Raw genomic sequence first — 27,015 nt, 5'->3', positions numbered from 1 at the left:
GGATGCACAACGGGGCCCAAAATGAAAGGAGTAGTCGGTGGCTTTCAGAACAGAAATTTAGCATGAAGGTGATTTAGGCCCCATTGCCCACTTGTAGAGCCCTTGAGCGGCCAAAACGACAGAGAACCCCCACAAATGACCCAATTTGAAAACTAGACCCCCTAACGAATTTATCTAGGGGTGTACTGTGTATTTTTAACCTACAATTTTTGAATAAATCTAAGCAAAGCAGTAGGAACAAAATTACAATTTTCATTTTTTTGGCAGTTGTATCAATTTAAAAACTGTTTTTTTTGTACAGCACACATAGGAATGAAGACTTTCACCCCAAAATTGATACCCCTGTTTGTCCCGTGTTCAGAACCATACCCCTTGTGGCCCTAATCTACTTAAAGGACGCATGGCTAGGCCTATAATGGAAGGAGCACCCGTTGGATTTTAGGGTACAACGGAATAAATTCCAGGCCCCATTGCCCACTTATTGAGCGTCCAAAACGATAGAGAACCCCTACAAATATCCCCATTTTAAAAACTAGACCCCTTAACGAATTCATCTAGGGGTGTACTGCGTATTTTGACCCCACAGTATTTAAATAAATTTCAGCAAAGCAGAAGGAAAAAATTACGATTTTCATTTTTTTGGCAATTTTGTCAATTTAAAAAAAGTTTTTTTTTGTACAGTGCACATAGGAATGAAGACATTCACCCCCAAATGGATACCCCCGTTTGTCCCGTGTTCAAAAACATACCCATTGTGGCCCTAATCTACTTACAGGAAACATGGCAAGGCCTGTAATGGAGGGAACACCCGTTGGATTGCAGGGCACAACTGAATAAATCCCAGGCCCCATTGCTCATTTGCACGGAATAAAAATTGACTCCCTAAAAATCCCCCCCCCCCCCCCCCCTCCACGCCCTTTTCGGCATTCCCCAAATCTTAGATAAAAGTAATAATGTGAACTGTGTAGTATTTCCAAAGATTGGTAATTATGGAGGCTGGTTGGGTTGGGCACATAGGGCAATAAAATCGGGTATCCCCCCTCCTCTCATGCTTTTTGGGGGTCATTTTTTGACCTCAGTGGTGGGTATGGGATGTAAAAAGTGGCGTTCCGTGAGTCTCCGTAAGCTTGCGGAGGTGCGGCGGTCTCACACAGAAGGCGCTCAACAAGGTGCTCCTGGAACTGCAGGAAGGCGAGCGTTCCCGGGGCTTCTTGTAAATTGCGTATTACAGGTAGCGGTCTGAATAACGCCGGGCTCACGCAGCCGTAGGTGGATCCCGGCTGTGAGCCCGGCTGTGACCCTGCGTACAGCCGCATAATGTACTGCGCATAACTGCGTACTTACACGGGCGGTCATGCGCAGTACACTTTTTTTTTGTTTGTTTGTATTTCCCGCACCGTCGCTTAGCGATGACACGGGTACCCGCAGCCCGTATACAACGTAGTTGCGTATGGGCTGCGGGTATATCCGCGACCATGGAGCACAATGGGCTCTATGTTGCTGATATCCGCGGTAAAATAGAACCTGCTGCGTTCTCTTTTCTGCGAGTGGATTACACAATTCCAACCCGCTAATGTGAGCGGAATTGTGTAATCCAATGCGATTGATCTGCGTATTACCGCGGATCAGACGCATGCGGAATCCGTAATTCCTATCCGGTCATGTGAGACCGGCCAAAGGTAGATCGCTACCTTTTTATCACGTGACCGGGGACCGCTCAACGAGGCCACCTGTCACTGCTCCAGGCTCTCGGCGACCAACGGTAGCAAGGAGGTATTAAGTTTCCTGGGCTCCCTGACTCCTGCGCATGTGTGCGGTGTTTTGTCGGCGGTCGCATGCGCAGAATACGGGAAAGTTCACGGAAGAAGATTGCGTCGGGGTGCAAATATGGAGGCCTCCGGTAAAAAGTTTTATCTCCTCTCACCGATCGCATCGGTGAGGGGAGATGAACCTTCCCCTTTTTTTAACTTTTACGTGATCGCCATTATTCTTTGGATAACGGCGAACACGTGATCAGGAACCGCTCACCGCGGCTCTCCGTGAAATCTCCAGGCTCTCGGCTAAGTTTTGTAGCCAGGAGCAGGGAGATTTTAAAAAACCACGGCTTTTGCGCATGCGCCTGCCACATTGGCGAAGGGCACGTGCGCAGAAGCTGGGGTGAGGTCCGCGGATAAATCCGCAGGCCTTAGGTATGTCATTTCATCCTCCCTCACGGATATGATCCGTGGGGGGAGATGAAACGCAAGGTTTTTTTAACTTTTTAAAACTTTTTTTTACTTTTTGCACTTTTTTTTTTTTTTACCTTTTACCCCCCTTTTTTTTTTTTACTTTTTGCACTTTTTTTTTACTTTACATGATCACTGTCATCCATTGGATGACAGTGATCATGTCCTTGGTGACATCCCTCTGCTCTTGGCTACACATGGCAGCCAGGAGCAGAGCAATTTTGAATTTCCTGGGGCTCGAGCCCCTCTGTGCATGCGCAGACGGGGATTTCGGGTCCCGGGACATCGCAGAGGACCGGCGGTGAGTATCTTCACCTCCCCTCATGGATCCGATCCCTGAGGGGAGGTGAAACTTTACTTTTGTTTTACTTTTTTAACTTTTTCGCGATCACCGCTATCGCAATGGATAGCGGTGATCGCGGGCCCGGGGACCGCTCACAGTGGTCCCTGGTAACACCTCCTGGTTCCCGGCTACCTTCAGGAGCCGGGAGCCAGGAGATTTTAAATTTGCCGGGGACACCCGGGCTTCTGCGCGTGACGTCATCGTCTGGCGCGCACGCGCAGAAGGCCGCCGGTGGGTCCGGGAGGACCAGATCTCCGGGGAACACCGCCGACAAGCCGTGTGAGTATTTTCAGCTGCCGTGATGGATCCGATCCATCATAGCAGCTGAATTACTACTTTTTTTACACTGTTTTATTTACTTTTTTGCGATCGGCGCTATTCATTTTATAGCGCCGGTCGCAATGCCGGGGGGGACTGCCCGCATCCTGGGATGACAGCTCCATGCTGTCGGCTACCTGCGGGCACCGACAGCATGGAGCTGTCACGTCCTCAGGCCAGTGGGCATCAATCCAAAGAGGATGCATAAAACTACGTCCTCTAGGATTAAGGCCCACTTTCTGAGGACGTAGTTTCCCGATGGGGCGGTCGTTAAGGGGTTAACTGGAAAAGAGCCAAAAATGCAATACCTTAACAGGGTATAATAATATGCAGGGCCTAACAATATGCAGCAAGCCAGACTATAAACCAGAGGAGTTAAACTGTCCACTGCAGACCTACATGCAGTCATCCACTCAACCCAGCCCAGATTGGGGAGGAGCGACTGCATGCAACTAAATCTGCAATGTGAACGATACCACAGAGGCCAGCCAATAGATGGGTGCGTCCCACAATACAGGATTACAACTCACACTGACATGACAGTGGGTTGCCCCGTATCTCAACAGCAGGCCACACTGGCTGACATCTTGGGTTCTCCCAGAAGTCTATAGCAAACTGCATAAAGGAAATACTGATACACACTAATAAAATGCGGGTGTTAGCTAGCATTTTGGCCAAGACACATAAGCTGACGGGCCGATGGCAAGGCCACACCGCATCCGTCAGAACCTGCACTATCTCACTGTAAAGTAAATTAAAATCACAGAGGTGAGGGGGAACACAAACATATTTCACTGGAAGAGAGCCAAAAATGCAATACCTGATTAAGTGCAGAGCAGGCACGATCGCCGTAGACCTCAACAATATGCAGCAAGCCAGACTATAAACCAGAGGAGCTAAACGCAGTTTATAAAATTCCTTTATGCAGTTTGCTATAGACTTCTGAGGGAGCCTAGTGTTGTAGACGTTCTTCACCAAGCGCCCGTCACCAAGCTCCAGCGTTGGGTGTGGAGCCGCTCAAGTAGGAGGGTTTCCTTTTTTATATATTTATATTTTGTGTCATTTTAAGCTTGTAAAAAATTTTTAAAGACTCGGAAAACCCCTTTATGCGTCTCCTACGTGTCGTGTTCCTACAGTCATACTTGCCTTCTGTTTTTCACCTACTACTTGCTAATTAATTTACATTCATAGGTTTGCAAATCAGATCATATGCAAGGATGCATGACTGCAGGAGCTTGTTTGTAGTCAGTAATGTGTATTGCACAGCTGCAGCAAGTGAGAGGTTAAGGTTTGCATGAAACTGAGATGCCTGTAATGTATCAATATTTGTCTAGTCATGTGATCTATGTGGTCTATAAGTAACAGTGCTTTGGGTGTGGTAGTCGGTCTACTCTTCTGGGTTCCTGAGAGAGTGCCAGCCACATGGGGGTACCTTCAACCCTAATGTAGTGAAGAATGGAAGAAGAAGAAAGGTTTCTTGAGTACCCCGATGCCAGCAGCCAACAATGAGTGAGAAGAAGTAAGAGAGAGAGATTGAGAGCGAGTGAGAAGAGAGCCAAGACCCCCGTGAAGAGCTACTGTTCTGTGAGAGTGTCTGTGGAATGACCCTAACCTCCTCTGGAGAGTTCCCCATCCAGGAGCGGTACCTAGCAGATAAACAAGACTGCATGACCGGTGTCATCCTGAACTTCCTCCCAAATCTTCTGTGTGCCTGCACCAGTGTATTCTTAAGTGTATCCTGATCAAGGTATAGGTAAACGTTTTGCCAGGACCTGACCATTACCAGGGACCTGAGGTAGGTTACACAGTCTGCGGCTCATTTATTTACCGCCGAGGGTCATTCCGGTGGGTAACGGAACGGTGGCGTCACCCGTGACAACGTTATCTACTGTTCTTATGTTTATTGGCCATCCCTATCCTAGGGGTATCCAGAAGAGGCCCAGCGCTGCCCTGGCCGTGGCTACGTGTGTCCCTCCAGGAGGGAGCCTGGTAAGTGCCAAGTGACCATTTTACCCTTCCAACGCCCCAACGTATGCCCTGTGTCCGGAGTCACCCTACGTGACGCTGCATAACCATGGAAACACATGGCTGCATAGGAGCTGCCCACGCAGAACACTAACAGATTTTTAATTAAAGACTAAAAGGAAATATGCTTCATTACAAAAAATAAACAAAACGTATTGAAGCAATAGAAGCCATCTGATAGCACAGCTGAACATGGCCGGCGCACATCTGTTCAGGATGCAATAGAATATGAAGGCGCGTGTGACTAGGAGGAAAAAGTACCTAATCTACATACAAATCGTACCCAGACAGCACACAAGTGGTTTCATGCAGAAACGTCTCAGACAGGAAAGAGGTGGCTTTCTGAAGCCGACATGAATACGGGAAACGTAGAAGGCTGAACTAGAAGTAAAGGCCAAGTTCTGCTTTTGCTGTAGTTCTTGCTAATTATCGAATCATGTGACCACCTCCAGATCCGATGATGTGTAATGGGCGTCAGGAGTCAGGGCACTTCTAATCCTTCTAATATCTACCTAGTATTCCTTGTGGTAGATATTCACTTAACGTTTATACACTAGACCGCGGCCAGGACCGTGCTGGTTGATCAGCCATGGGAGGGGATTTTGTGGTACCAGGATACAGCCCAGTCAAGTGTCCACTCCGTCTTGTGTAATCCACCGTAGTATACACGTCCACAGGATACTTTTATGCACTGACTTTCGCTCTTCCTTGATTACTTTATGGTGAGCGTTATCTCTCCTGGGCATCAGAGAAAGTGGCCTCCGTCCTCAGTCACTGGTGGGGGCGCTCTTCAGGCACGGGGCAGTTAGAGGGCTTTTAGGTGGAACGATGATAATCGCTCTGTCTAAACCCGAGCCAACAGCTGCACGATTTATATAACCATTTGCTTTTTGCTCGTCGTTCATTTTGTGTGGGCATAAAAATAATCATTGACTCGTTTGCTTATCGTTTGGTTTAAGAAGCGCTTGTTCAGTCCTTCTCAGTAAATGTGAAAGACTAAACGATTCTCATTTGAACGATGCATCTGCCTGTCTAAACAGGTTGCACAAGAGCAAATGAGCAAACGATGACATCACTCGCTCGTTCAAGTGAGAATCGGCTAGTCAAAGAGGACCCTTAGGGTGCCTGCAGACAGGTGGAATTTCTGGCACGGTATTTTAAGCACATTGTCCGCCCCTGACTGCAGCCAATATACTTCTATGGGGATCCGCAGTTGTCCCCAGACGGACGGATTTGCATCGCGGATTTTCGCGCGCTAGAAAAAAAAAACGCGGCATGTCCTAATTTGGGTCGGATTCTGTGCGTGGAGACTCCAATTCAAGTGAATCTACGTGTTTTTTCACGCAGTACATCCGCAGTGCAGCTGCGGATGAAGGCACTGGTTGCTATGACATTAGAGGAAGTAGGTGTGGTAGGAGGCTGCAGGTTTTTCCGCGCGTTTGTTTCCACAGCACATCCGCATATATCCGCGCGTGATTTTTCACGAATGCGCACCTATCCGCAAGCACATTTAGGTGCCATACGCAGGTCTTAGGCCGCCTGCACACGGGCGGAAATCCCGTGGCGATTTTTCCCACGGGATTTCCGCCACTGAAAGTTTGCATAGGAGTGCATTACAATACGCACACTCTTATGCAGACGCCCGCGGTTTGGCCGCGCGAAATCTCGCGCGGCAAACAAACCGCGGCATGTCCTATTTTTGTGCGGGGCACGCACTCACCCGGCCGCCAGCTCCGGTCTGCGCATGTGCCGGCTGCGCCGCAGCCGGCACATGAAAGAGCCGGGGCCGCCAGGCGCGGGTGAGTACGCGCTCGTGACTGCAGGCTCTCGGGTCGGGTCCCGCGGCGAGAATTCTCGCTGCCGGATCCGACCCGCTCGTCTGCAGGCGGCCTTAGTTTCTTTTTTTTATAGCAACTGTACCTCTTTGTGAGATCCTATTTTCTCCACTGACTGCTTCCCTCTAACTATGGCTCTGTTTCTCAGGCCGTACTCCCAGTCACACAGAGTATCATCTGCCCAACACAGGTCTGATTGCTCTCTTTCTCCATCACGTCTGGCCACCTGCCACTAGCCGCCCCTTCCGGGCCACCTGCCACTAGCCGCCCCTTCCGGGCCACCTGCCACTAGCCGCCCCTTCCGGGCCACCTGCCACTAGCCGTCCCTTCGCTCTCCAGTTAAGTGGTGGCCATTGATCTTTGGCTGGGCTGCAGAGTCCTAATGCCTGACAATAACTGTTCAATTAACAGTAATAAATAAGCAGGGCTATCTTAACCTAGTAAACAGGGCGAGCGATGACCCAACTTGGAGCATCCGTCTCACCGGTGTCTCTTCTACTATCCATTGCGCTGTATAGATCACCTCTACTTACAAATATAGCATTTATTAATGACTGCAACATTAAAAGGGGTTTGGTCATTACAGCAAAACCCTGTTCACCCACTGTGCCCGGCCTTAAATAAAAAGAGGGCATACTCCCCTGTCCTGGAGCCCGACGCAGCTGAGAGCTGTCGCAGGTATTGGTGGTGACTTCTGGGTGGATGGCCCAGGGGATGTCAGGTGTCCCCTACGGCTAGAGGCCACATTACCATGCATAGGTCACCATACATACTGCTGATAAGCATGTACATTGACTCTGCAGCCTCTGACAGGTGCCTATCGTGCCCAATCAAAGAACCCCCTATAGTTCCACCAGTCAGTCTACCCGGAAGTTGCCACCAATACCAGCGGCAGATCTCAGCTGTGTCCCGGGGCTCCAGGACAGGCGGATTTGTCCTCTTTTTATCTTATGCCATACGCAGCGAGTGGACGGGGTTTTGTTGTAATGATAAAACCTCTTTAAATATACTAAACACGTCAATGGAAGAACCTGTAATAACATAAGAAGGCTAGGCATGACTCGGTTCATGCAAGCACACGTCAGTCATTGGAAAAAGAAGGGGGAAAAAACACAACATAAGGGGTATGATCCGTTCCATGCCAGTCTACATTCAAGGGAAAACATACAATCTAACATATTACATGTGAGAGGAGCCATGATCCAATGCACACAATCACAGACCGGTCCATATCTCACATATCCAACAGCTACAAATCCTACAAATGAATACACAGAACTTGTCTCACAGCAGATCTAATTCCAGGGCCGGAGAAGGGAAGGTACAACCAAGGGTATGGCATCAAGACAGAGGACAATTCATATTACACCGGTTGGTAAGCAGCTTTAAAAGGGACGGCGCTCATGTTCTCACACGGCCGCTGTATTAGCCACACACTTCAAACACACAAGATGACTTTAAGGATTAGAGCCGGCCCGAGTCTCACATGAAGACACTTACTTTCCAGTTCTTCCTTCTCATAGTTTGTGTTGACAGTAGAACTGGTTTTCCCCAAATCCACAACTGCTTCTTCATCGTGACCCTTGGGAAGCAAAAGAAATATAGAAAGTGTCAGTGTGCTTCCTGGTAGCGCATTACTGAAGGTATTCCATATATTACTGCTATACGGGGTTGTACAGCCACCTTGATGTCTCACATATGATATACATGCTACTATTTATTAGGTTTGCACACAGAAAACAGAAAAAAAGGAAATTACAGGAAAAATAGTTTTTTGCTGGCCACAAAGATACCTTTACACGGGACAATTGACGGGCGCATAAGCGTCCAAAAGCCTCGCAAAGACTATAGTCCCTGTGCTTTTATACAGAAGCGAGTGTCATTCAGTGATTGGAGGTAGAGAATGCCAGAGATCTCTTCCTGCATTCACAGTGAACAGGCAGTCCTTCAAAAATTGAATGACTCCTGTTCACCTTGCGCAAGAAGTCGCTCACTAGTTGAGATAACCATTGCGTCTAAACATGTGGCCATCGTGCCGATGGTATTCTTCCAGCTGGTATCCCACTGGCAGTTCTCAGCAGGACTAGCTGAAAGTTCTGAGAACAATGCAGCTGTTTGCATATACAAAACAGCTGCATTGTTCTCGGAGCTATTGCAGCAGTATCCCGTTCCCCCTGCATTAACTCTTAGGTAGCTAATTAGCTACTTAGAGATATGCAAGGATGACCGCTGAAAACTGTTGTGTAAAATGGGCCTTTATTGTCACTCAGTGCCCCAACAGTGGTTGTGTGTACACTGTATGACTATTGCTGAAAATCACCGTTTTAGGCGATAATTGCCCCACATAAAGGGTACCTTTATTCAGATGACAGCAAATGCTCTCTATCCACGCTATAAATACACTTGTAGCACTCCTCTCTGGGGGGGGGGGAGCCAACAGGACCTGTAACTATCCCCCGGATGTCCGAGGTGGGAATATCCCTTTAACAAACAATAGGTTTTATAACATTCTATTTTTAATAAATGCAACATGAATTTAATTTATAAAGTACTTCTGTCATTATTGCAGGTTGATTATGTCATTTGTGGCACTCGGAGGCATCTGGAGGTTTATTCTAGGCGATAATCTTTAGTTCGCCTCTACGCCCCCGTGCAACAGGCATTTCACCTTGTGTACTGGAAGACCGCCAGTAAACAGAAGGGTACAACTGTGGGAACTGACTTTCGCATCTTATTACAGAGTGATTCAAAAGTCAGGGCCACCCGGGATATCTGCTCAATGAAAAGAGATACATAGTGTTACTTTTTGCAATACCTGCAACCATTTTTTCAGTTCTATAGGTTAGGCCTCGTATTAATAAAAGTTATGTTAAATTATGTGGAGCACACTGATGTCTTTTCAGGTACCTGAAGAGGACGTTGACAATCCAAGACAGAATGGGCTGTCAGCGTCCTCTTCGGGACTCTCCCTGATGGTCGGTGACAAAGTTCACGCGAGGTGGCCAAGGCCTTCAGTGAAGAACACCCAGGAAGAGGCCACTGATCGTACGGACTGTCAGGAAACGAATTCAGAAGTTCAGGGAAACTGGCAGAGTTCAGGACTAACCAAGAACTGGTCATCGGAGTAGGGTTTCCAACCCAAGTGTCAATAACTGTGCTAGTTGTTTTCACAAACAGTCATCATAATAGCACAGCTGCCGATCCCTGGAGATCAGAAACACATTGCTTGGACCACCAGTTCTTGGTTTGTTCTGGACACTTATAGTTTCCCTGAACTTCTGATTAGTTTCCTGACAGTCCACGAACTCACTGGCTGTCTTACTGGTTGTTCTTGATTGAAGGCCTTGGCCATCTCCCGTGAACCTTGATGCCGCCCATCAGGATGATCTCAGTTCTGTCCTGGATTGATAATGGCATCTTATGGTACCTGAAAACACGTGATTGTAGTGTTTTCCATACCACATAATTCAATGTAACAATTAATACTCAACAGAACATCATCCGTAACTTGAAAATGGTTGCAGGTATTGAAAAATGACTGTGCATAATCAATGTCTGGTGAAATTGTACCCTTATATCATGTATCCTATGAGCCACTTTCCATTGAAGTTCCTTGGGCTGAATGCAAGGTGGCTGCCATCAAGATGGCTAACAGGCACAATGATGCTGCCGAAAAAATTTCCTCTCCCATCCAAGTGTTCTACAGAACTTTCTACTTAAGGCCGCCTGCACACGGGCGGAAATCCTGCGGGATTTCCGCCACTGAAAGTTTGCTTAGGAGTGCATTACAATACGCACTCCTATGCAGACGGCAGCGGTTTGGCCGCGCGAAATCTCGCGCGGCAAACAAACCGCGGCATGTCCTATTTTTGTGCGGGGCTCGCACTCACCCGGCTGCCGGCTCCGGTCTGCGCATGCGCCGGCTGCCGGAACATGAAAGAGCCGGGGCCGCCAGGCGCGGGTGAGTACACGCTCGTCCCTGCAGGCTCTCGGGGCGGGTCCTGCGGCGAGAATTCTCGCTGCCGCATCCGACCCGCTCGTCTGCAGGCGGCCTATCTCTTATAAATCAGAAGATATTCTAAGTGGCCCTGACTTTTGAATCACCCAGTATATTACATTTGCAAAAAAGGATGCCCTAAACAAAAAAAAAAAAAAAAAAAAAAAAAGACCTCAACATAATGTGACCAACCTAGGGAAGAGGTTGGCATTGTTACAGTTCAATATGCATACGACGACAAGATAACGGCAGTCTGAATATGGGAAAAAAAAAACAAAAAAACGTTTTTTTTTCTTCTAAAGAACATTGAGGTTTTTGATAGAATTCTTTCACAATGCGGTTAAGGCCGGGCTCAGACAGCCGTAAGCCTAAAATACTGTGGGGAAGGGTGTGTGTGTGTGAGTGTGAGAAGGAGTCAGTGTGTTTATGGCTCTGGACCTGGCGGTGACCTGGCATACTGCCACGTATGGCGGTGAAATTGCACACAGTAATCATACGCCCAACTGAGTCCGGCCTAAGTTTGTAACACGTATTAGGAGTCGTTGATTTAAAGGGAAGCGGTCACCATAATCTATGTTGTGGGGCTCATGGGACAGCTTCCCAGAAGTGCAGGGAGGTATTTTTGTTCATACTACTAATCCAGCTCCTCGTTTGCACACCGTAACCCCGAAAGGCAGCGCACAGAGAGTGCATCCGATTGTGCACTCTGTGCATGCGCACTCACATAAATCTCGATGGCAGTGTGTGCACAGCGTGCATCTTGGAGTCCGATGAAGGTCCATGCAACGACTTTCAGGGGCGCTGGCGCGGGAACAAGGAGTTCAGCAAGTAGATATTAAAATAAATATCTCCCTTCCTAGACTCTGCCAACCTGCCCTGTGAGCACCAGAACTTAGAAAAAGAGGCAGCTCCTCCTTTTTTCAGGTTCCGCGGGGGCGGATCAACATTGTTGGACAGTGAAACGGCACAACAGCATCAACATGATAATTGTGCAAATTCTCCGATGTGTTTTTCACCGGTTAAAAAATAAGAAAAGACCGGCAGCCCTGGAAGCCGTAGTAACGCATCGCGGCTAGAATAGAGATTAGCGGGGAAAACCAAAGTATTGAAAAGTCAATTACGCATCAACAGCCCAGCAAATCTATTTGTATGCTTTTTCATAGGTAAGAAACACAAAAACACTACAACATGTGAATATACTCCCACTCTTGGGCCACGCGCTCCAGTCCGGCGATCTTGTCTGATCGGCACGTAGCATGGGACAAAGGTTAGAGGTCTATATGTAACAATGCTCATCAACGGTATCTACATATTGGCGCTAGAAGAGGACTCCGTGCCGTCATGTTACAGCGCCAAATAGTAACGGGACTTCTAGACACGTCCAACCTCATGGAAGCATTACCCTGCTTTCTCCGTCTCATCAGCTTTTACGTCCATCAGTCCAACTAGACGCGGCTAGGATGGCCAAGCCCAAAGAAAATGAATAAGCTGATAAATATCACCGACCTTACAAGCGATCTGTACAGCAAGCGGCGACAAACCCAACCCCCGTCCCACGCCCGCTTCCTGCTGCGCAACTGTCAGACACCAATACCGCGGGCGCTTTCCGTGGGTGACAGTTTTCTCAAAGAGCGCATAATGTGGACATTCATGTAAATGACGCAACATTCCAAATGACTAGTTATTGCGGCCACAGAGTATCTGTTGTCTCCAGTCAGTAGGAAAAGAAAACGATCAGAAGCTTCTTCCACCTACACCGACTACTGCTCAGTCTGTAACTCTCCACTTACACAGAACATCCTCAATTTGATGCATTAACCCTTTCCAATCCATTTTCCCTGCCACCCGCACTCTCCCCAGCTCCAATTCATGTGGGGTGGGAAAGAACTTTATGGATTTCTTGGAATTATTCAACAGAAATGCATAAAAACGAGCAGCCATGATGATTTTATTAGCTATATTTTCAGAATTAAATGTGTTAGGAGTGTTTCACATCAAGAAGATTTGCAACGATCCTGTAAATATATGTATATTGATATCATTTGCATAATAAGACGATTCGTTTCTAAATCTCTTTAATGATAGATAGTTGTCAGATGTATACTACACTATGCAGGACAGGGCAGCTCCGCAGCGCCGCCCTGCATCCGCCCTGCAGAGGGCAGCTCCGCAGCGCCGCCCTGCATCCGCCCTGCAGAGGGCAGCGCCGCCCTGCATCCGCCCTGCAGAGGGCAGCGCCGCCCTGCATCCGCCCTGCAGAGGGCAGCGCCGCCCTGCATCCGCCCTGCAGAGGGCAGCGCCGCCCTGCATCCGCCCTGCAGAGGGCAGCTCCGCCCTGCAGAGGGCAGCTCCGCCCTGCATCCGCCCTGCAGAGGGCAGCTCCGCCCTGCAGAGGGCAGCGCCGCCCTGCATCCGCCCTGCAGAGGGCAGCTCCGCCCTGCATCCGCCCTGCAGAGGGCAGCTCCGCCCTGCATCCACCCTGCAGAGGGCAGCTCCGCCCTGCATCCACCCTGCAGAGGGCAGCTCCGCCCTGCATCCACCCTGCAGAGGGCAGCTCCGCCCTGCATCCGCCCTGCAGAGGGCAGCTCCGCCCTGCATCCGCCCTGCAGAGGGCAGCTCCGCCCTGCATCCGCCCTGCAGAGGGCAGCTCCGCCCTGCATCCGCCCTGCAGAGGGCAGCTTCGCAGCGCCACCGACACAGGTTTGGAAGGAGGTAAAGTTGTTTACTCTCGCTGGGAGTCATGTTATACAGCAGAACAAGTGTTAAACCAAGCAAAGCAGCGAATGATCAAGCCTTATTGGCGGATCACAAGTTTCAGCTGACGATTGGCCAAAAACCCCAACAACAAAAATCACTCTTTCAGCAGCCTCAAGTTGGCCATCGCAGACGACCGCTATGGAGGGGGTTATTGTATGGCTTATTAAAGGCACTGTACTCACCTGTTCAACCCATTGATAATGTCACTCAGGAGCCCCGTGCTAGTCTGCAGCAATATCATCATATGAACACCACGTGACCAATGCAGCCAATCACTAGCCTCGCCCGTCTCTTACTGCGATTGGCTGTAGTGATCATGTGGACAAACGCCTTCGCCCAATCCATTTAGATCTTTTTAAAACACACAAACCCTTTAACTCCTAAATGACTGGCTTATTTGAGGCCTAATGACCGACCAATATTAGAGTTTAACGGCTAATTTCACACAAGCGTATTGTTATTGGTCCGTAATACAGACGCGCTACAGATGACGTCACATCCACAAGTCATCAGTATTTGATCTGTATACGGAGCCATATTTGCCCGATAGAAAATATAACCATAGACTATTTCTCATGCAATATGGACAAAAGTAGCGCATGCCGCGTTTTTAAAACCGTGCCCGCAAAAAACAGCGTGATTATGCGTGCATTCGGTCAGGAAAAAAAAATTGTCAAAAACTGCGGCACAACTGCAGAGTCTGAATGAGCCGTACTGCTCTGCAGAACAGGGAATGGGGTGCATCGAAAGACCAGCTGCAGGTGGGTTAAAGAGGCTGAGGGACACGAGGAGTTAACCCAGGACACCCCTCCGAATCACCCGCTAGCTCACTATAAGTAAACACAGCCTTGCAGAAACCTCCATTCACGTGGAAGCTGCATGGCTGTTTGGGTAGTATTACCGACGGGCATGTCCTTGTAAATCTTCGTGTTACATTAGATCGCAGTTAACTAAATGGAATGCAGGAGACGATCCAGGAATAAACCCCTGGCAATCACAAACGCAGCTCCCAACGTGGAGAACGAGACTGTTCGCAAGCGGCACATGACGACATCCCAACCTTCCACTTCATTAGTGCGCCCGTCTCTGCTGGCGACACAGGAGGGTGTAGCGCCATGCAGGGTGGAGACCCCGGAATGACTGACCAGAACTTCACCCCTGTCTTTGCTAGATCATCATTACTTTTAAGGGGTTTTCCCACAATTCGTACTCCTCACCAATCCACCGGCTAGATGATACAGGTCTGATCCTTCGGACCCCCGACAATCACTACAATGGGGTCCCAAGCAATGTACTTGGCTATTTCAGTCAGTCCAATAGAAGATAAATGGAGCAAGAGGGGGCATGTTCGTCTCTGCGCCATTCAAAATAGTTCCCCACTGCGATCAGGTGTAGCGATCAGTAGGGATCCAGCTATTTATAAGGAAGCACGACGCATCCTTTTAAAGGGACACAAGGCTTCCTTACCTAAATTTAAAGCAGATTTTTTTATTCTGTATGTCTGGTTAAGGTGGGTCTCACATGGGCATATCCTGTCATTGTGTGTCATGCATTGAATTTTCCAGCATGCGGCACGTGATGCCAGTACCCCATTGATTGGTATTGGGCCAATCACAACTGCGTGGGGTTTTTATTGAACTCTTATTACTCATGTGAAAAAAAAAATCCACAGCATGTTCTATCTTGGCGAGTATTACGTGTGCATACATGCCAAGATAGTGGCTGGGGATTGGCGCATGCATGTCATTGCTCATGCGCGAGAGATATGGATGGTTGTTTTAGTCTGTCTTAAAAGGAAAAATGGTTAGAAACATGAAAAAAAAATTATACAAGGTTTGTTCAAAAAGTATCAGACCTTAGCTTTTTGTGTGGAAACATATGAAGCTAGGGCGGTGTGGGGCGGTGTATTTAGGCAACCCCAATGCGCATGCTTGGATCTATTTCCTGCCTGCAGAAGCTGCCAGTCGCCAGCAGACAGCCGATGATTGGGGAGGTGTAGGTGAGCACCATCTACATTTCTTTTTTTGACAAAATGACAGAAAAACTTGAACTGCATTAAATTTTGTGCAAAGCTTGGCGATTCCCAAGTGGAAACAATCCGCAAGAGTCAAAAGGCCCAGAGATCTACAGGAGGGACACAGATTGCCCTCAGAGGTCTCTGCATATGGAAACAGTGCTTTTTCTTTAATTTACGCTTCCTGCACCTAAAAATACAATTACTGGATGTTCGTAATAGTTATCGTTTTTGATTCATGAGATGTTGGAGTCCTTAAAAGGGTTTTCCAGGACATGAAAAAAGTTAAAAGGCTTAAAATAAATACCGAAACATTGAATACCGACCTATCCCAGCAGCTGCCAATCCAGCGCTGCAGCCCCGATGCCCACCAGATAGAACCCAGAAGAAGCGGTCGACAGTCATGCGCCATTCATGGTGCACGTTACCACTGAGCCAGCACAGGCTTCAATGGCCACGGATGAATCGCCGCTGAAGCCCGTGAGCGGTCACGTACACACATGACCAGCCACCGCTTCTTCGGGTTTCCGTGACTGCAGCGTTGAACAGGGAGCCACCAGAATAGGCAAATATTAACAATTTTCTTCATTTTAAGCCCATTTAACTTTTTTTCCCACATCTTGGAGAATGCCTTAAAAAGTAAGGGTGGGCACATCTGTGAGGGTCAGGGGCGAGGAGACAACGTCACGAGTTCTACAGTTCTGAATGATTTTGTATATGTACGTCTTTCGCCATTTCCCGGCCGTCCCGCAGCTCTAGGGTAAACGCGGAGATACAAGCACGAGCCTCTAATCCTCCCAGGACACAAGGCCGTCTATGTAGGAAATGTCACCGATCATTTTATAGACTGTAAAGGAATAAGAAAAACAAACACAGATGGCGGAAAGACGCGTTTAGTAACGGACGACCAGAATAGCGCCCATCATGTGTCACGTTATTATGGGGAGGGGCGCCCGTTGCCGTTTTGTACAGATGACTGACAGAGTTAAAAGCACACAACCTGTAAGTGGAGAGCAGACTGTGCGTGTAAAGGCATTTTTACGCTACTTTTTTTTTTTTTTTTAAACGTGCGCAGAAATAAACACGCAGGGAGGCGCTCAACCATCGACCGGTTTCAAGACTTGAAAATGTTCTCTTTTCCTGCGCATCTACATAGGAGTTTTGGATCTAGGTGAATTTTCAGCCCAGACACGTACTGCCCTCCATGCCGCTGGAGCTGTCTGTACTGTGGGCAAACCACCATGCAGCGGGCATGCCGACATGGCCAGGCTGCCAATGCAGACTTCACAGGGACCAGCAAGAGAGGTCAAAGACACTCTGGACTAGTCGGCATTTAGTATTACTTGACTAGCGGGTCCAAGATAATTGGAGCCAGGGCTGCTGGGCAATCAAAGTAATTGAATAGAGATGAGCGAACATTAAGGGCGATTTCGCAATCGAGCATCGCTATTTTTGAGTACCTGGCTACTCGGGTGAAAAGATTCGGGGGGCGCCGGGGGGTTGCAGAGTGGAGTGGAGTAGAGTGAGTGAGTGAGTGAGATCCCCCCTGTTCCCCCACTGCTACCCCCCTCTCCACCACACCGACCCCCGAATCTTTTCACCCGAGTAGCCAGGTACTCGAAAATAGCGATGCTCGATTGTGAAATCGCCCTTAACGAGTACATTCGCTTATCTCTATAATTGAACTAATTGTTATTTTGCTAAGGCACAATTCTAGCTTTTGGCATAAACGTTAAATCAAGATTAGCTCCGCCCCTGTGGGTGGGGCCAATGTGAGGCTAGTGGGATGTACAGGACGCCGAGGTGTGATAGGGGAGGAGCAGACAGTATAAGTAGGGGGGACAGTAAATGCACAGTAAATGGAGGCGGAGATTAGTGGGGGTGGGGGCGTGGAACGCCATCCATCATGTGAATATAACTAAAGTTCACACCCCATTCTTTTACAAAAGGGAATTTGATACACAGCAATTCTGTTAAATTCTGATAATCAGTACTTGCCAAGAAATTGCAGTGTACGAGCTTTCATTAGGCAAGAGAAAAAAAAGTTTCGCAGTTTTGCCTGCTTGGTGACCAAAAAAAAAAAGCTAAAAAGATGGGGAAAAAATAGTTTTTGGTCAGATCGCCCAGCTGTATTTGCAGCAACATGCAGTCTATTATATTCAGAGGAAGTGGGCCAATGTACACAACCCCTCGGAGGCCACCTAAAGGGAACCAGTCACCATGATAATGCCATCAACTGCTGAGGTGTGAGTAGCTGAAGAGACCCTGGATCCTACCATGTACTTCTCATGTCCGAGCTCACCATCACTCCGCCAGAGGAGGCCGGCTGATGGTCTGCGATTAGGAGTCCAGTAGACTCCATCATAGCACGGGCCGTTTGTAGGCTTACTAGGGAGAAGGAGATCACAGATAATAAATATATCATTGTAATCGATGTCTCTTCAGCCCCCCCCCCCCCCCACAGCATTCGATATATAGCAGTTTTAGGGGGGGGGGAAATGACATTTTTTCTGTATCTTTTAAGCAAAAAGTACAACATCCAGATGGTAGCTGCAAGTCAGTATGAAAATATTAAATGTCCCGCAAACGGCAATATTTCTTTTTGGCCTTCTTCTCTTCACTTGTCATGCGTTTTGTGCAAGTCATCACAGCGTGCTCTAGGCTTGGCTCCTTGCATAGACATCTCTACAAGACATGAAGAACACCCAAAAAATGCTTGTAAAAGACACACGTACCACTTAAGTAAAGCACAGGAAGCCTGAACTTCCCAGCGTCGTGGGAAATCTTTACAAGAGATTTGTCCGATCAAGACAACCCTTTACCAAAAAGGCACCATAGTGGTTCAGCTAATGAAAGCCCTCACAATCAGCTGTGATTGATAGTCTGACATTACCCGTTGACTATGTAGGGACCACCCACTTGACAGATTCACAGCACCAAGAGCCAGATCTAAGAAAAGACGGTATGGGCAAAAAGAGGAGAGTATGAAGACAAAGCGACAAAAACATTCGCCCAACCCCACCGACTATACAACATGGTAACAATGCTGAGATGCTCCATGACTACTATGGGAAATACAAGTATACTACAGAGATGTCAGGGGAGCCCCGGGTATGGACACAAGACTGCAGTATTATCAAAAGCATTAAAATCCGCCTCTTTGACGCGGTTCATGATACGACTCCATGAGTGGAATTTTCCCCGTCAATGGGTAAAATCTGCATGCGGAATTCTGATGCAGAGAATTGCATTTCTGCGTCAACTAGTGACATGTCCCTTCTTGATGCGGAAATACCAGTTTCCACATGGATGTTGCCTATCGACGGGGCAAATTCCAAGTGTGAATCGGCTTCAAAAAGTTGCCGATTTTGACGCATTTTTGAGGCAGAAAATCCCACCGTATGCACATATCCTTGCGGTACGTTCACATGTCGTGAAAATGCTGCAAATTTTCCGCAGCGGAAAATTCCACGCTGGTCAGGTCATGGCAGACAGCCTTTAGCTAGCGCAGCGCCACTCGTCAAGTGCTACAAAATTGGCATCACCTGACCAGGGTGGCTGCGCTCACTAGGAGGATTGGTGAGGCGAGGGGGGAGCGCGATGGCTGCTGAAATCAGCGGAGGATATGCAGCAAATTTTATAAAGCAAAATCCACACTGACTGTACAGATTTGGGCTGTATTTTTACGGAAGTCATGCGGTAAATTTGCAGCATTTCCACTACAAATGAACATACCCTAAAGTAGGTCTTCAATCCTCGATAGCAAACAGATCATGAAAATAGTAACGCACTAAAACATACCAGGACACATCTAATAAAGACCAGCGTTTCGTATACCGGTCATAGTAGAATGCCCACTGGAGCAAGACGCGCCATTTTTACTAGTGAGGCCCGTGCCTCTTAATTTTAGTGGCCATTTGTGCGGAATGAGCTGGCATAGATCTGTGCCATAATTTCCCCAAGTTTCTAGCATAATGTAGAGTAAATCGGTGGGTAGCCCCTTCCAACCCCTCACTAAACCACACGGACCTCTTAGAAAAGTGGCAAGGCCGGAAATAAGAAAGTCACACATTTTTACTCAAAAATATGCAGCTTTTTTTTACCACTTCCTGCAAAGTATTTTAGAAAAAGTTTTATTATACTCCTATTAAGTTTTATTTGGAGACTGGAAACCTCCTTAGGTCCTCCTAAGTTCTTACATCATCCATGAAGCGACTCGACACACCACCCCCACCACACGCAGGGCTGATACGTGTGCAGGGACATGTTCTTTGTACTTTCATGGATTTCTATTCATGACACAGACACACATGCCAAACTTTTCCCCGCAGCCTTGACTGAAGGGAGCAGAGCGGTGACCGCAGCCAAACATGTGGGGATTCTGTCCGCACTACTTGTCAGCCACATCCGCATTGTACAGCGTCATTTTCGCCTAAAAAGCATCAAATAGTGGAGGTCAGAGACGTCCAGCGCCCAGAAAGACGGACATTTAGCTGTAAACTGATTACCTTCAGGCATGAAATCAGCTTAGCTTAAACCCAAAGCGGATCAGTGTCATTCTGCAGCACATTTAGATGACCGTTCCTTGTTGCATTCTACACTTCTTACTAACATTTCCAAGATTCTTAAGCCGTCTTGCTACATAAATGACAATATAATTCGGGATGCTTTGGTGCAATGAAATAACGCGTACAATTTTACGCATCTTTGCTTGTACAAATGGCGATACGCCAAACTACCACCACCACTATTCCTAACACACCGAAGAGGAAAAGGATAATATCCAAGGATTTGCATCCATTCCAGCTAAACGCCGCTAATTTTTGCAGTCGAACAAGAATTATTAATGACCCATAAGGCAGCCCGGTCCCCTTCTAAATAAAACACTTCCTAACTACATGGACGGTCACGTCAAACTTACAGCTATCATATCCTTGCGGGCACGGCTCCTCTCCATGCTGGCTTTCTAAGTAAGCATGTCCTTGACTCAGAGCTGCGTAATGCAATCCAGGCAGAGCTGATCTGTGAAGAGGAGGACGTGACTGCTTTATGATGGTGCTGACACTCCGGCTGCCACCCAATCCGAGGAGAGGGCAGGCACTCCTGCATCACACACCACACTTACTGAAGATTTGGGGAACAGGGCAGACTTTCAAACTTTTCACTTCTGCAAATACCTAAAAAGGAGCCGGCCCCCTATCCAGTTCTTACTAACAGAGGAGGGAAACTTCACGCTTGTTACGGAAACTTCTTCCAGATTCTCTCACTTTATTGCGAGTGTCAAATGTAGCAGCAGTCATTTCATGAGAAGGGCCGTGCGAGGCGCTGCCAACTTGGTTTCAGACTCCTGAAAGTGACGACATCCAGAAAAATGATGGAAATGGAGGGGAAAAATAAATCATATTTATAGCAGCGAGGGAAAGGCTACGAGCGGACGTCGTGGCATCTACATGTAATTCTTGAAAACTTCCCACACAAAGTAAAACTAAATCACAAACTTTATCCCATGCAGAGGAACAAGGGAGCGGCGGTCTTCCAAGTTTGGATTTTCCAGCAGTGTCCGCTATATTAGAGAGTAGCATTGGATAAACCCCATAGCCGTGTGGCATATTCTTAACTCATCAGAATATTCCTACTTGTCACAGAGGGGATTTCATTCATCTCCATGTGAGGAGTGAAATCTGCAGCCAAATCCGAAACAGAATCACGCGCCAATTTCACTGCTCATTCACACGGGCAAATGCAGTTTTGGATCATGAAAAAACACACCATTTCCCAACATTGCCGCTCTAGGAAATAACTGTACTCCCCAGAAAATAACACAAGTCTGCTTAGTGACGTTCCTCTGTTATCCCTCCTGGAAATGTAAACTGACATGTGGGAGGTAGCATTCTCCTTGTCTGATTGGATAGCGACCGGCTGCACTAATAGAGTATATAGATCTATATCTAAGGGAGATAGATGCTTCAGCTATGAAAAGGCATCTCTGTGACCTTTCACGGGTTTTGCACACTTCCACGCAATCAGCTGTTCTGTGCAGTTGTGGCCGGTAAGAGGAAGCAGTACGCCGCCAATATGCCATGTAGCAGGTGCACCAACTCCGTCTACCAGCTGGAAACTAATACACAAAGTGCAACAGGGCAGGGAGGTGGCGGCACAAGACCCCAGCCTACAGTAGATGGGCACAGGTTGGAAGCCCCAGGACACTTGGCCTTTAAAGAGATCAGTTGCACTCAAGTACTAGAAAGCAATGCAGCGAGCCGCTATCGGCCCACTATTTAGTCTCCGCCTCCATGTAGAGGTCTACTTGCAGGTGGGGATCAGGGGTTCCCTTTAAAGCAGATCAGTCATAGATGAGCGAACGTACTCGGTAAGGGCGATTTCGCAATCGAGCACCGCGATTTTTGAGTACATCACTACTTGGGTGAAAAGTACTCGGGGTCGCCGGGGGGGGGGGGGGGGGGGGGGGGGGAGGCAGGGGGGAGCCCTCTCTCTCTCCCTCCCACTCCCCTCTGCAACCCCCCGATCACCCACAGCGCCCCCGAGTACTTTTCACCCGAGTAGTGAAGTACTCGAAAATCGCGGTGCTCGATTGCGAAATCGCCCTTACCGAGTACGTTCGCTCATCTTTAGTTATGATGCATTTCACTGCGGTTAGGAGGAGTTTGTATTGCTTTTCTGCACGAGTTTATTTACCAACAGCAGTTTCCATTAATACGGCAGGCAGATCCCCGATTACACAAATGGCTGTACTGCTGATTAACATCATTTTTAGGTCAACAGAAATATATCAGGTGCGTTCTCATGTTTACACTACACAGTGATTGGGAACATTCCATCTTATTAGCTTATCGCAGGAAAAGGACAGCCCATCAATGTGTTTTCCTGGAAAACCCTTTAAAAGTATATCTCATACACTAAAATAAAGCATTAAATCATTAACCCCCTTCAAACCGATGCCATAGTCAGAGGTCACAAATTGCAGGTATGGGTACAGAACAGACTCAGAAGTCAAGTCTGCTCCCTACCCGGGAGGTTCCAGCTGTGTTAAACGGCTGACGCCTGCCTGCAATAGCCTCAGTCGGTGATCGGTACAGCTTAAATGGTAACAATCGGATTTGAGTATTCAAAAAAAATGTTCAAAAAACACAGTCCAGGTTGTCCCTGGCCGCTGCGGTTTGCAAACAGTTTGAGTTCTATCAGTTTTCCATAAAGATTTTCCTATTCTTTATGCTACCTTGATGTTTGCAATCCACTTACAGGTGTGTGGGGGAGGGGATCCTAAGCCAGCCATTCTGCCGGTACTGTACTAGTCAGGACTTCCTCTCCTACACTTCCCATGCTGCTTTGCATAGCCCTGCTCCAATCAGCTGCAAGGTTGAATGCCCGTCCCTCTGTTGCAAGTTGTAACTAGCAATATCCTTATGTCCCCGTTACTACAGAAGCTAAATGCATAACGACAGGCAGTGGATTTTAAAGGTGCTTTAAACTTGATTTTCAGTGGCAAAACAAAAAAAATTGTAATGCAAATATCTTGCCAAATTGATGATACACGTGTAGCCCTTAGAGGAGCATAGGTTGGTGTGAAAGGTCTGTGTCCATTTAAAGAAGCTTTCTTATGAGAACCACACTTTATTCTGGGCTAAAGACTTGAATTCACTTGGGGACAACACATTAATCAGCGTTTGACCTCATTCTGCTTCACATGGAACCCTTTTCTTTAGATTATGTAAGGTTTTATTCTAGGTACACATTAAAAAAAAATAGTTTTTTTTTATGTCATCAAAATTCCTACAAATGCTGCTGACAGAATCCCTCCACCCTACATGTATGGGTTTCACATAATAGAGCGACGTGTAATCCATTATGTGAAACCCATACATGTAGCTTATTCAGACAGGCGTATCTCAGCCTGGTTTTGACGCCCAGCCGATATACGATGTCCCTCTCTGCAGGGGGAGGAGGCAGGCCCGGGAGCAGTGCACTGAGCTTCCGCCTCTGCTTGCAATGAGAGGGGCGGAGCCAAGTTCCACCCACCCCGCCCCCTCCAATTGCAAACAGTGGCGAGGAGTGGTGAACGGCGGAGAGGGGGCAGGAGCTCAGTGCACTGCTTCCAGCCAGGCCCGCCTCCTCAATCATGGGCACCCGCAGCTGAATTTAAGCATGCAGATTCGATTTGCAAACCTTTTGGTCCAGGAAACAAAATCGCAGCATGCTCCATTTTGCTGCTGGTCCCACACGGACGGCTTCCATTGAAGTCAATGGAAGCCATTCGATCCGTGGCCCGTCTGCAGCTGACACTGCGGGAGGGCTGCGAATTCTGTAGTGAAGCAGGAGATTTAAAAAAAAAAAAAAAAAACTCCACTGCGCATGTGGGTGTTGCGGTGGCCGGCGGGCCCACCCATATGCTAGCGGGCGAGCCACATCTGCAGTGGAGAAGATGGAAGACCCGCACAGCCACGCAGAGGATCCAGACGGGTAAGTCATGTCCTCTTGCCACAAGATGGGTTGTTTTCCACCTAGCGGAAAATGCTGTGGAACGTCCACAATGGACATACCGTATGAAAATCAGCAGCGGAAAGCCTGTCAAAATCTGCACCAAAGGCCTACAGCTCTCCAGGCACCTGTACAGAAATAGGATATTCTGAATATTAGGAAGTCATTGCGGTGAGCTTACATTCAACCATTGTTCCAACCCATGACTACCATATGGCTACATCCCCAGCAACATATATACTAAAAGACCCCTGGGAAGAGGCTCTGCGGGTGCAGGGCTACCTGCTGGCTTCTTTAATGGAAACTATTAAAGGGAATCTGTCGGCTCGAATATGCCGCCCAATCTGCAGGCATCATGTTATGGAGCCGGAGGAGCCGAGCAGATTGATATATAGTTTTATGGGGAAAGATTCAGTAGAACTTGTACTTTATTCATTTATATCTCTGCACATCCTGAGCTGAACAGTCCAATGGGCGGAGCCATCAGTGTGCGACACTGTACATACAGAAAGAGCTGTTAATGATTGATAGCTCCGCCCATCGGACTGTTCAGCTCAGAATGTGCAGAGATATGAATGAAAATATAAAAGCTCTACTGAATATTTCCTCATAAACCTATATATCAATCTGCTCAGCTCCTCCTACTCTACAACAGCTCTGCAGTTTGGATGGCATGTTTGAGCGGACAGATTGCCTTTAAACGCCTTAAATTGAAGAGGTCCGTCCCTCCGATTACAAAAAGTCAGGAACTTTTAAACTTAAAGAAGTTGTCCCGCATGAACAAGTTCTCTCAGGAGCCCCAATGATCCCAAAAACAGGGGTCGTGAACACTAACGAAGGTAGTGGCAGTTTCACGTTGACCCCTCCTCCCCATTCATTTCAATGAGACCACTAGAGATAGCCAAGTTCCAGGCTTAGCTATTTGCAGCAAATGCGGAGCGGTGGCACATATCTGATCGCGGCTGCCTTCATTACAGGATGTTCTGGACTCCTGTTCTTGGTATTACGGTGGGACTTAAAGGTCGAATCACCATCAATACAGAAGTTATCACTTTTGAGGGACAGCCCCTTTAAATTGACTGTGGGGCCAGGTTCAGACTTTGGAAGAAGAAAAAAACCAAACACACAAAGTATGAAGCTAAAAAACACACAAAGTATGCAGTTAGCCCTCGAGTCCAGCGAACACACTTGTACTTGCTGACGTCACCGAGGTGAGTCGTGGGTGGTTTGACCCCGTGTGTTTACACCGGTTGCGTGCGGTGGCTAAGGGCCTGTACACATCACACTTTTTATTGACATGTAATGTAGACAGGAAAGCTCCCAACGAACATGCTGAACATGTATGTACGGCTCCATGAGTCAGATGGGGGCCAACAGATTCTATCTGGCCGATACACTATGTAAATACATGGAATAGTAAGTGGCGCTACTCCATCCCGGGAAATGCAGTAAAAGTATAAATAAAATATAGAAGTATATGTTAAAATGTATACATTTAGCATGGCAGCCTATGGGTGACGGAGGTCATCGCACGGCATCCGTTATATGCATGTGCCATGTGTGAAGAGCGATAGAAAGAAAAGACTGGTGGATGGCGCAACTCTCCAGTCATCCTCTACTTCTCCATCACTGGGCCATCAGTCCTTTGGGTCCCCTATCCCTTAGTCCCAGAAGTGATGTCACACCCAGCTTGACTGAAGAAGGGGTTCTCCCCCAAACACGGACCCTATGCTTTATTTTTTTAATATACTTAAAGGGGTTCTGACATGACAAAAAAAATAAATAAATTTGCTTACCTGGCCCAGACCGATCGCCAGGCATGTCCCCTCCATCCGGCATCATCATCTTTTGCTTCTTGAAGCAGAGCTGGAGTAGTCAAAATGACCACTTCCTGCTCTGCTCTTTCCGTCAGCCACTTCCAAGGTAAACGGACGGGCGCCACGTCACAAGCAGTGCTTGCTGTGGGCGGCCCGTCCGTCCTGGCTGAACTCCGAGTTCTGCACATGCGCAGGGGAGAGGCGGCCCGTCCTGACTCCTGTCAGAGGGCACCTCTTTTCTGTGTATACGCGCAATCCCGGAGGGGATTGCACTGTCCAGGCTCGTCTGCAGAAGAAGCAGCCTGCTGGGTTGGATAATATAGCCTACCGTCCCGCCATCTTATCTGAAGAGTTGCGCCCATCCACCAGTCTTTTCTTTCTATAGTCCTTTACACATCTGCCGTACCACCTTGGTGGGTTCTCCTGGTTGGCAGCACCTCCACAGTTCATTCATTCTTCACAGCCCTTCCTAAGGCATTGTTGGTCTGTAGACATTCATCTGGGACCAAAGCCTCCGATACCATCGGGTCTGCTCCATATCCCATAAACGGATACCATTATTGCCTATGGAAAATGGATGCATTAAAACAGATGTCCAACAGTGGCATCGGTTACCCATGGGCTATAATGGCATCCGTTAAACAGACAAGTCCCGAAAGAGTGCTGAAAAGTTCACATTTAACCCTTTCCAACCCAATTTGCCTGCCACCCGCACACTCCCCAGCTCCTCCTTATTTTGGGTGGAAGAGCACTTTGTGGATTCCTTGGAATTACTCAACAAAAACACCTAAAAATGATCTGTTATGGTGATTTTATTAAGTTTCAAAAAATTGCTAAAACGTGAGCGATGAGTTCAGATTGGGAAGATCATTTGTAATAATTCTGTAAATATAGGATAACACATTCATATAAAAAGACTATTCATTTCTAGTTTCTCTACTGATAACCATCTCAGTAACACAGGGCATACAGAGGCATCATATAACTGCATACAATGTGTGGAGCATATGTTTAACACTATGCAGAGAAGAGCCCCGCCATGGGCGTTCCCTTCCGTATATGTATATTACAGCACGCAGATTAGAGCCCCGCCATCGGCGTTCCCTTCCGTATATGTATATTACAGCACGCAGAGAAGAGCCCTGCCATGGGCGTTCCCTTCCGTATATGTATATTACAGCACGCAGA

At 47.7% G+C, this 27,015-nt stretch overlaps 1 protein-coding gene across 11 annotated transcripts in view; it reads right to left on the bottom strand.

Annotated features, from left to right (window-relative positions):
• SLC4A7 (solute carrier family 4 member 7) overlaps nucleotides 1-27,015 on the bottom strand; it is a 128,687-nt gene that overhangs the window by 69,672 nt on the left and 32,000 nt on the right. For 10 of the 11 annotated variants that reach the window (XM_066584572.1, XM_066584577.1, XM_066584574.1 and 7 more), the window contains exon 2: nucleotides 8,247-8,328. In XM_066584572.1, coding sequence (XP_066440669.1) covers nucleotides 8,247-8,328 — 82 coding nt within the window. Of the gene's footprint in view, nucleotides 1-8,246; nucleotides 8,329-20,435; nucleotides 20,522-27,015 lie in introns of those variants that run through there. The other variant, XM_066584573.1, reaches the window with a different exon arrangement.

This window comes from Eleutherodactylus coqui, chromosome 12, assembly GCF_035609145.1.
Source record: "Eleutherodactylus coqui strain aEleCoq1 chromosome 12, aEleCoq1.hap1, whole genome shotgun sequence".
Lineage (NCBI taxonomy): Eukaryota > Metazoa > Chordata > Amphibia > Anura > Eleutherodactylidae > Eleutherodactylus > Eleutherodactylus coqui.
The sequence above is the reverse complement of the archived record's forward strand: the minus strand, read 5'-3'. Positions and strand labels throughout refer to the sequence as shown.